This window comes from Coregonus lavaretus, assembly GCF_964263955.1.
Source record: "Coregonus lavaretus genome assembly, chromosome: 18".
Lineage (NCBI taxonomy): Eukaryota > Metazoa > Chordata > Actinopteri > Salmoniformes > Salmonidae > Coregonus > Coregonus lavaretus.
Window position 1 is genome coordinate 41,106,735 of NC_140005.1, and position 13,280 is coordinate 41,120,014.

General features: G+C 43.2%; 1 protein-coding gene across 1 annotated transcript in view; it reads right to left on the bottom strand.

Moving 5' to 3' along the window:
* The window catches only part of LOC311145788 (FERM domain-containing protein 6-like), a 63,165-nt gene that overhangs the window by 8,767 nt on the left and 41,118 nt on the right, over positions 1–13,280 (bottom strand). The window contains exons 2-6 of the mRNA XM_084182100.1: positions 12,786–13,093; positions 8,940–9,030; positions 4,619–4,698; positions 3,645–3,721; positions 2,713–2,899 (exon numbers count right to left, since the gene is read on the bottom strand). Coding sequence (XP_084038226.1) covers positions 2,713–2,899; positions 3,645–3,721; positions 4,619–4,698; positions 8,940–9,030; positions 12,786–12,887 — 537 coding nt within the window. The 5' untranslated portion in view covers positions 12,888–13,093. The remainder of the gene's footprint in view (positions 1–2,712; positions 2,900–3,644; positions 3,722–4,618; positions 4,699–8,939; positions 9,031–12,785; positions 13,094–13,280) is intronic.

A 13,280-nucleotide genomic window follows, 5' to 3' on the forward strand; every position in this document is an offset into this window, starting at 1 on the left:
CGGAAAGTATTCAGACCCCTTGACTTTTTCCACATTTTGTTACGTTACAGCCTTATTCTAAAATTGATTAAATAAATACAAATCCTCAGCAATCTACACACTATACCCCATAATGACAGTGCAAAAACATTTTTGCAAATGTATTAGACCCTTTGATATGAAACTCGAAATTGAGCTCAGGTGCATCCTGTTTCCATTGATCATCCTTGAGATGTTTCTACAACTTGATTGGAGTCCACATGTGGTAAATTCAATTGATTGGACATGATTTGGAAAGGCACACACCTGTCTATATGAGGTGCCACAGTTAACAGTGCATGTCAGAGCAAAAACCAAGGCATGGAGCTCAAAGGAATTGTCCGTAGATCTCCGAGACAGGATTGTGTCGAGGCACAGATCTGGGGAAGGATACCAAAACATTTCTGTAGCATTGAAGGTCCCCAAGAATAGTGGCCTCCATCATTCTTAAATGAAAGAAGTTTGGAACCACCAAGACTCTTCCTAGAGCTGGCCACCCGGCCAAACTGAGCAATCGGGGGAGAAGGGCCTTGGTCAGGGAGGTGACCAATAACCTGATGATCACTCTGACAGAGCTCTAGAGTTCCTCTGTGGAGATGGGAGAACCTTCCAGAAGGACAACAATCTCTGCAGCACTCCACCAATCAGGCCTTTATGGTAGTGGCCAGACAGAAGCCACTCCTCAGTAAAAGACACATGACAGCCCACTTGGAGTTTGCCAATGCACCTAAAGACTCTCAGACCATGAGAAACAAGATTCTCTGGTCTGATGAAACAAAGATTGAACTCTTTGCCCTGAATGCCAAGCGTCACGTCTGGAGGAAACCTGGCACCATCCCTACAGTGAAGCATGGTTGTGGCAGAATCATGCTGTGGGGATGTTTTTCAGTGGCAGGGACTGGGAGACTAGTCAGGATCAAGGGAAAGGTGAACGGAGCAAAGTACAGAGAGATTCTTGATAAAAACCTGCTCCAGAGCGCTCAGGACCTCAGACTGGGGCGAAGGTTCACCTTCCAACAGGACAACGACCCTAAGCACACAGCCAAGACAACGCAGGAGTGGCTTCGGGACAAGTCTCTGAATGTCCTTGAGTGGCCCTGCCAGAGCCCGGACTTGAACCCGATCTAACATCTCTGGAGAGACCTGAAAATAGCTGTGCAGCAACACTCCCCATCCAATCTGACAGAGCTTGAGAGGATCTGCAGAGAAGAATGGGAGAAACTCCCCAAATACAGGTGTGCCAAGCTTGTAGCATCATACCCAAGAAGACTCGAGGCTGTAAACGCTGCCAAAGGTGCTTCAACAAAGTACTGAGTAAAGGGTCTCAATACTTATGTAAATGTGATATATTGTTTTTGCTTTGTCATTATGGGGTATTGTGTGTAGATTGATGAGGGGAAAAAAAACTATTTTAATCCATTTTAGAATAAGGCTGTAACGTAACAAAATGTGGAAAAAGTCAAGGGGTCTGAATACTTTCCGAATGCAGTGTATGTACCATTCGTGATTGTACAACCATTTCCGTCCCTGTGGCTTCAAAATGGAGATGGGACGGCGACAGGCTAATCACAGGAAGTGGTTGGTAAACAGAGGGGTGGGGCACCGTTGTGTCCGGGAGAGGGGAGGGGGGTCAAGTTGAGATGGGGAGTTGCCGGATCGCATCCAGATCCTTTCTCAAAAGAGTCAATCATGCTGTGTGCCACTTCCAGGGACCAAAATAAAACTAGTGTCCTAGATCCAGCTATCCTGGCATGCTCCACTGAGGGAGCATCTCAAAGTTTTGGAGCACAGTGATGAACAAAACAGACTATAGACCTTCATTTAGGCTGTGTGCTAGACTACACTCAGCCGGTCCCAATTCGCTCCCTACCCCTTCCCTTTGGCCCTAACCCTTCCATGTTACTGCCTGGGAAACCACGTGGTACCAGTTAGGTTAAAACAGTGGTATTCAACGGCCTCCCGAGTGGCGCAGCAGTCTAAGGCACTGCATCGCAGTGTTGCAGCATCACTAAAGCCTGGGTTTCATTCCCAGGCTGTGTCATAACCGGCCGTGACCGGGAGTCCCATAAGGTGGAGCACGATTGTCCCAGCGTCGTCCGGGTTAGGGGAGGGTTTGGCCGGTGGGGCTTTACTTGGCTCATCGCGCTCTTACGACTCCTTGTGGTGGGCTGGGTGCCTGCAGGCTGACTTCAGTCGTCAGTTGAACAGTGTTTCCTCCGACACATTGGTGCAGCTGGCTTCCAGGTTAAGTGAGCGGGTGTTAAGAAATGTGGCTTGGCGGGTCATGTTTCGGAGAACGCATGACTCGACCTTCGCCTCACCCGATCCCGTTGGGGAGTTGCAGTGATGAGACAAGATCGTAATCACGAAATTGGGGAGAAAAAGGGGGTAAAATAAAAGAACAGTGATATTCAAACTTATTCAGCAGGGACCCCATTTTTCCGGCCCCACCGCACCCCAAATCTAATGACACAACCTTAAAATCAGCACATTTCGATTTTTACATCAACAAATAACCTTCAATTCTTTGCATTTTCATCTCATATCAAAATGAAAAGAAACCAATAAATACATTTAATCAATAAAATTGTATTTTTCAAATTATCTTTTTCTTTTGACAACACCACTGCAGTTCCCCCGGGGTTGCGACCCCGACTTTGAATACCACTGGGTTAAAAGGTTAGATCTACTCACCCATGGGGGGAAGTAGGCCTCAGGTTCAAAGTACTTCCCAAAGTGTTTGTTGCGTTTGAAGTTGCCCATATCGGCTTGGAGGGCAAAGGCTGCCAGCAGAAAGTAAGCTTCCTCTCTCTGGATACACTGAGACAGCAACACCTGTTTCCTCAGGTGCCAGTAGTAGTAGTACCTGGCCGAGCGGTCACTATGTGGGAGAGAGGAGAATAACCTTCAGACACATATAGCCATAGTAGATCTACATAGCTAATATAGTAGTAGTACCTGGTAGAGCTGGGACGATAATCCGAAAATTATCGACACCGACCATACCGATCACTTATCGCAGGCATTTTGCTGATATCGTTCACGATAAGTAGCCTATACTAGAGAAATGTGAAGTTTGAAATGAAATAAGTTAGCTAATATGGGTGATGGGACAATTGATGGCTACAACCATCAAACTGAGCGGTCACTAAAGGGGAGGAGAGAGAATATTATGTTACAGATCTTTGTACTGTACTAAAGTAGCAGTAACACCTGGCTGAACAGTCACTGTGGGGTCAACATAATGACATTATACTAGTACTACTATCTATATACTACAGTACAGTAGTGGTAGTACTCGGTGACAGTAGTAGTAGTGCCTGTCTGAATGGTCACTGATAACAACCTTTAGAGACACAACTCAGCATACTAGGGGCTGGGATTCAATCCGTAGAGAGCTGTCGACAATGTGCCTTTTAAATGAGATGGCATTCACGGTAAACGCTGCAGATGTCGGCTCAATCGGAAATGACCTTTAAATGACAAGCCTGCTACAACATAGTCTTGGATTGAATCCCGGCCTAGGTCTCCATTCTATTTATGCTGTAGTCTCAGCATCTATCAGAATAAAATAGTACAGTACTATTGCTAATAGTAATTTATAGGATCTCTGTGAGATTACTTGCCTTATTAATCTCCCATTCTCAACGTAATACTGAGCCCTGAAGTGGATAATCATGGGAGGCCCAAACTGGTCGATGCCCTGAAAACAACAAGATACCAATGAAAAACATTGTTTGGATACTTTCGAGCAAATCAAACCATCAAGACAGTGTATTCATTCTATCAATATAATATCAAACTACCATCCTGACAGTGAAATCAAAAGCAGTTGCTCACATCGAATTTAAGATGTACTATGTCTGTTGCGGTAATCTTGAAAACCTTGACACCCTGATGAAGACAGCTTAGCTTTCGAAACGTTGGTTAAATCAATTATTGCATCGGAGCCCTTAGTGTGCGGCTTTTCCTTTTCTTTTCTAAAGGGGTAATCTTGCAAGCCCACTACCTCATCTCCATATTGTTATTTATTTTGCTCATTTGCACCCCAGTATCTCTATTTGCACATCATCTCTTGCACATCTATCATTCCAGTGTTAATACTAATTGTAATTATTTTGCACTATAGCCTATTTATTGCCTTACCTCCATAACTTGCTACATTTGCACACACTGTATATATATTTTCTGTTGTATTTTTGACTTTATGTTTTGTTTACCCCATATGTAACTCTGTGTAGTTGTTTTTTATTGCACTGCTTTGCTTTATCTTGGCCAGGTCGCAGTTGTAAATGAGAACTTGTTCTCAACTGGCTTACCTGGTTAAATAAAGGTGAAATAAAAAATAAATAAAAAGCCATTTTCCAAGTCTCTAGAGAGATACTACTGTTGTCTTGTACTGTAGACCAGTGGTTCCCAACCTTTATGGGTTACTGTACCACAACCTGATTTTTGCTCTGCCAGGAGTACCCCTGAAGTGGGCATTTTACCAGTAGGCCTATGGTCTCATGAGTCTTCTCAAGTACCCCCTGTGGATAGGCTAAGTACCCCAGGGGTCCTAGTACCCCTGGTTGGGAACCACTGCTGCAGATTGACTCACCTTGCTGGCCTCTCTCTTCCACTCCTTGGGACAATACTTGGACAGCTTCTGGCCCAGCTCCATGTAGATGTGCTCATTGTCTGGAGGGGGAAACACACAAAGGGTTAACCTGAGTTGCTTTATGACGACACATACAGAAAGCGGCCGTGTTAGAGAGCATTAAATATGTGATGCAATATGTGATGCATTGTGGGTCAATTGCGACTGACTAATCTACAAATAATAATGAGTAGTGAGTATGATGCAAGGTAATTTGTAGATCAGTCAGTTGGCAGTCGACTGCAATGTCAAACAATGGGTGCATTCCTCTGCCCAGGTGTGGCAGAGGACGCATGCCAGATCTTACAACACCTGGATAGATATTTTACGTATCGGCAAACCACATGTTCTAGCAATCTGGTGCCTGACGGCACAGTCGATCACGTGGCACGCAACCATTGGTTGATGCATGCAACGTCTGAGTAGGGGAACGCGACCAAGCCCAGGGACGCGTTCGACATTGCAGTCGACTTTAAAGGCCAGTCAAGACTTACTGATCTACAAATCAATTTGCATCATGAACAACTACGCAATATTATTTGTAGATCAGTCAGTCACAATTTACGCATGATACATCCCGGTTTTGATGTTCTTGAACATGGCCCAGGGATAACCTAAATAGCTTTTGATGACACACAGAAGGGTTAGATAGAGATATCACAGAGATAGATAGATATATCATCTTTATACATGTCCCATTATGGTGTCTGATAGCGCACAGGCAGCGCCATTGAGACTAGCTCCATTTTGAAGTAGTCCATTTTCTTCTTCTACTACTTCTATGAGTTGGCAAACAAATTGTAAGGGTGCATACTGCCACCTAGTGTTTGATCACGAGTATAATTAATTGGCTGATCCCTCCTGATTACCCTGATGGAATCATGTGATCCTTCATTAACCCATAGGATGTCCCACCCAGTTGACTACTTTAAAATGGAGGAAGCCCTCAATGGCAATGTCCATGCCAATACGAGTTTTATCCATCTAGAGTCCTCTATCTAACTCTATGGGTTAACCTAAGTCACTTTATGATAACAGAGTGGTCATATGCATGGAATTATGCCCCGTTCAAAACAACTGGGAATTTGGAACTGGGAAAACTCCGACTTCCGAACGTTCAAGAGAACTGGGAAAATTATTTTTGAACGGTCATCCAACTCGGGCCTCTTTCTAGAGCTCCGACTTTCTGACCTGAAGATCACTGACATCATGATACGACCTCGTTTTTTCCCCAAGTTCCTAGTGGTCTTGAAAGCACGATGAGTCACACATTGACTCCTGTGTAGCAGACATACAGGTTGACAGACAGACATCAGGTGACAATTGCACTGTAAAAAGTGGGACTGCACTGTTGTTCATCTGAAGTATTTTTTCTGATTGGTATGATCCAAAATTACACTTTGGTTTGTTCAACATATTCAAATGACGAATTTGACAGATCAATGTGATTTTTTGTTATTGAATGGAAGCTAAATTGTTTTACACATCTCATACACATTCACATTGCATAGCGGTGCATGACTTTGTGGCTGTGCTAGCTAGTGACCTCTGCAGCGCTGCCTCCAGAACAGAGCTCTCCAACCCTGTTCTTGGAGAGCTACCGTCCAGTAGGTTTTTGCTCCAACCCTAATTTAGCGCACCTGATTCTAATAATTAGCTGGTTGATAAGCTGAATCAGGTTAGTTACAACTGGGGTTGGAGCGAAAACCTACAAGAGGGTAGCTCTCCAGGAAGAGAGTTGGAGAGCCCTGCTCCAGAACAAGATTCATGATGAAAAATGCTAACCTGCAGGTGCAATGTAGTGGCGGCAGCCTATCAAAAGAGTTGGGGGCGTGGCCTATATGTGGCGTGGCTTTCCGTTTGTTATTTTTGGCCACCCGTGACAGTGAATGTCATTTCAGGTAATGTGTTCTGTTTTTTTATGATTATATGCTCACTGCCAGCACTGAATCTTAAATTATATATGTGATACTAGCAATGTGATACTAAACAGCCTGGAAAGGTTTTCATTGATGAGATGGTCACCATTTAGTGACAATATTGTAACCAGTTAATGTGAAAGTTGTATGTAAAGAAAGTGTTTGTAGTCATTCTTTTATGTTATGGAACCAACTTAATATCTTGATTAACAGGAAATGTATTTAACTGCTTGTAACCCAATTGAAGAAATTTGGATAGGTAATTCCAAAGTGAACAATGTATTTGGTACAACATGAACAAATGGGTTGTGTATTTATATATATAGTTTGTATTTATGTTATTTATTAGGTTTAATCAAAGGGGAAAAGTAAGTTGAGTGTTGAAAGAAGTCGGTTGCAACTTCAAATATAGGGTTGTTAATAATCAAATATAACAGTTGGTATTGAATCATGTATTTGTTTTTCGACAAATGTCGTTTTTTTTTCAATAAAGAAAACCTAACTCATTTACTTGTAACCAGTTGATGCAATTTTTTAGGTTGATCCAAAGAGTCATTTTTTTTACAGTGTGGAAGCAACTGCAAAGGAAAGCACGTTGCAGCAGTGCAGGTCAGACAGATGGCCACCAGATGAAATGAGCCAATGCTAAGCCTAAAGGACACGTCTCTGAGCCAATGGCATGCCTGCAGGTCTTCAGTATGAGCCAATCACATGCCCTGCAGGACAGGTCTATTGACCAGGAGCCAGTGAGGCTTAGGGACATTCCTGAGCTGCTTGTCTGAACAGCATGAAATCACAAGGCAAACAGTGACTATCCACCCCCACTCGAACCCTACCCCGATCCCCAGCCCTACCATCCACCCCCAGCCCCAGCTCCAACCCCCTTAGCCTCTGTGTCCCTCGCACTGACCAATCATCACTCTGTCCCCATGCCTCTGTCACCCCACTCCACCCCAACCTCTCTCCAGCACAACTAGGGAGCAGACCGGTTGGCTAGATAAGCTCTGATTTACCAGTCATCATCACTCCTTTTTGTCTCTACATTTACATTTACATTTTAGTCATTTAGCAGACGCTCTTATCCAGAGCGACTTACAGGAGCAATTAGGGTTAAGTGCCTTGCTCAAGGGCACATCAACAGATTTTTCACCTAGTCGGCTCGGGGATTAGAACCAGCGACCTTTCGGTTACTGGCACAACGCTCTTAACCACTAAGCTACCTGCCGCCCCTGCCGCTACCTGCATTCAACTGAAATGTCTTCCGCATTTAACCCCACCCCTCAGAGAGGTGCGGGGGGGCTGCCTTAATTCGACATCCATGTCATCGGCACCCAATGCTAAGGCTTGTGCTGCAGTCAGAAACAAGCTCTCTCACTCTACAGTCAGTCTGCCTGGTGAAATGTCTAGTTAATCATCTGTTCTGCAGGACTTAGAGTCAGTAGAGTCTCTATACTGGCATACTCGCCTGTCAGATCTTTTCCTCCTTTCTTTTCTGATCCTTGACTTTTCCACTCCAAGGGCTTTTATAGAAGAGCCAAACCTGTTGGTTCAGCAGGGAAACTCTCAGCTCATAACACGCATGACTAACAGAGAAGATTAAGATGACAGAGAGACAGAGAGAGAGTGATCAAGAGAAAAAGAACGAGAGAGAGAGAGCGCGCACCAGAGGGACTGGTTCAACCCAGTCAGTAGAATGGCTGTCTGACATAATGGTTGCTCAAAGGCTGCCTAGGAGAGTCTAATTATCTGTTCTAATTATCCATCCTTCTGTCCCAAGTGTGCACTTGTTCACTTCCCTTAATTGATTTATAAGGAAAGGACTGGTATGAGACATATGGAAACCACAGGAGGCTGCTGAGGGGATGGCGGCTCATAATAATGGCTGGAATAGAGTGAATGGCATGGCATGGCATCAAACACATGGAAACCGTGTGTTTGATGTGTTCGATACCATTCCATTTATTCAATTTCAGCTATTACTAAGTAATTACTCAGTCTTCCCCAATTAAGTTTCCACCGGCGCCTGTGGTGGAAACTCTCTCTAGCCCATGTATACACACAAATCCAATGCTTTTAAATGTGCAGGATGAAGTACACGATTGCATACCTCTGGAGAATTGAGGCGTAACTCATTGGGACCTTTCTGTACAGAGGAAGGCTTATGCCTTTGATATGACACACAGTAAGTGGCTACTTTAACCACAGAGACAATGGGCCCCAGTCAGTCAGGCTGAGATAGGGACTGAGATGGTAGACAGACAGACGTTACAGTGAGGCGAGAGATATCACACATAGCCATGGATGATGGACACACAGACAGACACGCACACACACACACAGCGACAACGGTAAACCATTCTTACTCTGAATTACACTGAGTCCAAACAGGTGACAGTCCTTCAGTCGGAGCAGGTCACACACCTGGATGAGCAGCTCCTGGCACAAAGTCTTCACCTGAGCGGAGAGAGAGAGAGAGAGCACACAGCAAGAGGTCAGAGGTCAGGATGTACAGGTGGAGATCGGAGACAGTCATTTAGACGGTATTTAGACTAGGGCTGACCCCAATTAGTCGACTGGTCGATTGTTTGGTCGTTAGGCTGTTGGTCGACCGAGATTGTTTTAGTTGAGCAGTAACATATATATATATATATTTTTAATATTGCAGATAGATTGTATCTTCTATCAATGTAATTGTCTGCATCACTTCCAATCCCCCATGTTTTATTTTTTATTTTTATTTTTTATATATATACTCCCCTTTATTACTTTTCAACCCCACCATCCTTTCCCTACTTGGAGTAAATTAGTGAACAACAATGCCCAGGCCTCTACTTCCGGTCTATACTTACTATCTACACCTTATGGACAGATCAATTCCCCATTACATATATCACCAGTAGTACATTTACCGTTAATTCCTATAATATCTCATCTAAATGTTTGTTGCGCTGGTTATGGTAATTATTTTAATGCATTCAATATTATTATTCCAGTCTTCCCATTCTCATTGTCGGAGTGGACACATTGTTTGCAGAGTGCACAACCTATGCTACACTTGTGAGAAACAAGTTTAGATTTATTTCATTCCATTTACAAGTTTTGTCATTGTCTTTTGTTTGGAGCACTCCATTCAATGTTGAGTAAGGACGCCCACACATAGAAGTAGGCCTATAAGCTACCTGAAAAATCTTTCCATCTCTATCCCTTTCTATAACCACTCAGCATCAAAGCGAAAAATGTCATGCTCTGATCCAGTGGAAACTTCATAAAATAGGCCTACCTGATTACTTCTTAACAGTGCTGACTTGGACTGAAATAGGTTCCGGTACTCATTTTGGGTGCTGGTACTGTTTATATTTAGGTGCAGGAGCTCCACAATACTTTTGAGCTAATATTCTACACTACCGGTCAAATGTTTTAGAACACCTACTCATTCAAGGGTTTTTCTTTATTTCTACTATTTTCTACATTGTAGAATAATAGTGAAGACATCAAAACTATGAAATAACACATATGGAATCATGTAGTAACCAAAAAAGTGTTAAACAAATCAAAATATATTTTATATTTGAGATTCTTCAAATAGCCACCCTTTGCTTTGATGACAGCTTTGCACACTCTTGGCATTCTCTCAACCAGCTTCATGAGGTAGTCACCTGGAATTTCTTTCCTTCTTAATGCGTTTGAGCCAATCAGTTGTGTTGTGACAAGGTAGTGGGGGTATACAGAAGATAGCCCTATTTGGTAAAAGACCAAGTCCATGTTATGGCAAGAACAGCTCAAATAAGCAAAGAGAAACGACAGTCCATCATTTCTTTAAGACATGAAGGTCAATCAAAAAGGAACATTTCAAGAACTTTGAAGGTTACTTCAAGTGCAGTCGCAAAAACCATTAAGCGCTATGATGAAACTGGCTCTCATGAGGCACGCCACAAGAATGGAAGACCCAGAGTTACCTCTGCTGCAGAGGATAAGTTCATTAGAGTTACCAGCCTCAGAAATTGCAGCCCAAATAAATGTTTCACGGAGTTCAAGTAATCTCATTTCAACATCAACTGTTCAGAGACTGTGTGAATCAGGCCTTCATGGTTGAATTGCTGCAGAGAAACCACTACTAAAGGACACCAATAAGAAGAAGAGACTTGCTTGGGCCAAGAAACACGAGCAATGGATATTAGACCGGTGGAAATTTGCCCTTTGGTCTGGAGTCCAAATTGGAGATTTTTGGTTCCATCCGCCGTGTCTTTGTGAGACGCGGTGTGGGTGAACGGATGATCTCCACATGTGTATTTCCCACCGTAAAGCATGGAGGAGGAGGTGTTATGATGTGGGGGTGCTTTGATGGTGACACTGTCTGTGATTTATTTAGAATTCAAGGCACACTTAACCAGCATGACTACCACAGTATCCTGCAGCGATACGCCATCCCATCTGGTTTGGGCTTAGTGGGACTATCATTTGTTTTTCAACAGGACAATGAACCAACACACCTCAAGGCTGTATAAGAGCTATTTTACCAAGAAGGAGAGTGATTGAGTGCTGCATCAGATGACCTGGCCTCCACAATCCCCCGACATCAACCAAATTGAGATGGTTTGGGATGAGTTGGACCGCAGAGTGAAGGAAAAGCAGCCAACAAGTGCTCAGCATATGTGGGAACTCCTTCAAGACTGTTGGAAAAGCATTCAAGGTGAAGCTGGTTGAGAGAACACCAAGAGTGTGCAAAGCTGTCATCAAGGCAAAGGGTGGCTATTTGAAGAATCTCAAATGTAAAATATATTTTGATTTGTTTTACACTTTTTTGTTTACTACATGATTCCATATGTGTTATTTCATAGTTTTGATGTCTTCACTATTATTCTACAATGTAGAAAATAGTAAAAATAAAGAAAAACCCTTGAATGAGTAGGTGTTCTAAAACCTTTGACTGGTAGTGTATAAGAGGAACAGGAGCTCAAGCAGTAGAACATTTGAGGTGCCGGTACTCAGTTCCAGTGAGCTCCTGTCCAAGTCAAACACTGTTTCGTTTTCCTTTGCGCAAATAGCCTACAGCTGTGTCTGTCCTGAGCTCACTGGCAGAACACTGAGGGCCCAGAATATTTTATAAAATATTGCAAATTCGCTAGCACAAGCTTCGGGGCTGGACTCAACTTTATAGTTGATACAATGTTTCAAGTTCGTTGCAGACAGGCCATGTGTAGCCAATGTGATTTTTATCAGGATATTTTCTACCTGCAGGCTGCAATGTTTTTATTTGTTGGCTTTATGTAGGCTATTTTTACATAGTTGGCAATGGCAATAGAAGGTACTTTTTAGGTTTGTTACATTTTACATTTACATTTACGTCATTTAGCAGACGCTCTTATCCAGAGCGACTTACAAATTGGTGCATATCATTTTTATTTAGATTTGAATAGAATTTTGATTAACCACATGACAATGATTTGAGATATGAAGATGTTATTATAAAGGAAATTAAACTGTTTCACGACAATGTGCATATGAACCATAACTGGCACACAGATCGGTAGAAATGGTAAGATAAATTCGCATTCAACATGAGAAAGGTTGCCGACTCCTCGTGTAGCCTATTACCGGCAACTTCAGGAGAGTAATGGCAGAATCTGCGAAAGCCAGCAGGAGCGGGAGGAGAATAGTTGGGTCAGGGTTTGTTCTTATGGTTATCTAGCTCTCTGGCGCTCTCGTGAGGCATTTGTTTTATTTCACCAAAGCTTTACACATCAGACAAGCTCAATGCATATAGTTTATTTTATTAAAACACATAGGGTGTGTCTATATATGGAAAAATACACGTTTAACATTTTAGAGCAATCGATTGGTCGAAAGAACAGACGACTTTCGGTCGACCAAGATTTCTTTTTCCGGGGACAGACCTAATTTAGACACACTGTGATACAAGGATGAATGGAATTGCCAGTTTGAAAGTAAAATAAAACATTTACTGCAATTCCTGACCCTTGCTTTTGGATAATACACTATGTCTTAATCACAAATATAATCCTAACATAGTGAGAACAGTTCCACTACAGTCTTGATACCAGTGGTCTTACCTTACATACACCTGAACAGTACTGAGGTCCTATATACATGTATATTTATATTATACTCATTCATCAGATGTTCTTATCCAGAGCAGCTTACAGTTAGTGCATTCATTTTAAGGTAGCTAGGTGAGACGCAGTACTCACATTGACGATGACGTTAAGCGTGTCGTCATTGGGGAGAAAGACACAGACACAGCGGCGGTCCTGCATAGCTTTGTTATTGTGGAAGCCGGTCAGTTTGTTCATCTTCGTGTGGCTGGGAGGTGGACAGGGCTCCTCCAGGCCCCTGGGTTGGGACACCCACCACCACAAGTACAAGTAGTGGTACCAGTACCAGCAGCAGTAGTACCAGCAGCAGCCCTGGTTCAGCTATAGCCCAGGCCCAGTGAGGAGACACCAGGCTTAGCAGGCCAGGACATGGGAGGTACCAGAACACAGTGCAGGGCCACGCACTGTAGAGGACAGACAGAGGAGGGGACATCACATTAGCACTGCTGCATGGACACAATGTAGAGGACAGACAGACAGAGGAGGGGACATAATATTAGCTCTGCTGCATGGACACAATGTAGAGGACAGACAGACAGAGGAGGGGACATAATATTAGCTCTGCTGCATGGACACAATGTAGAGGACAGA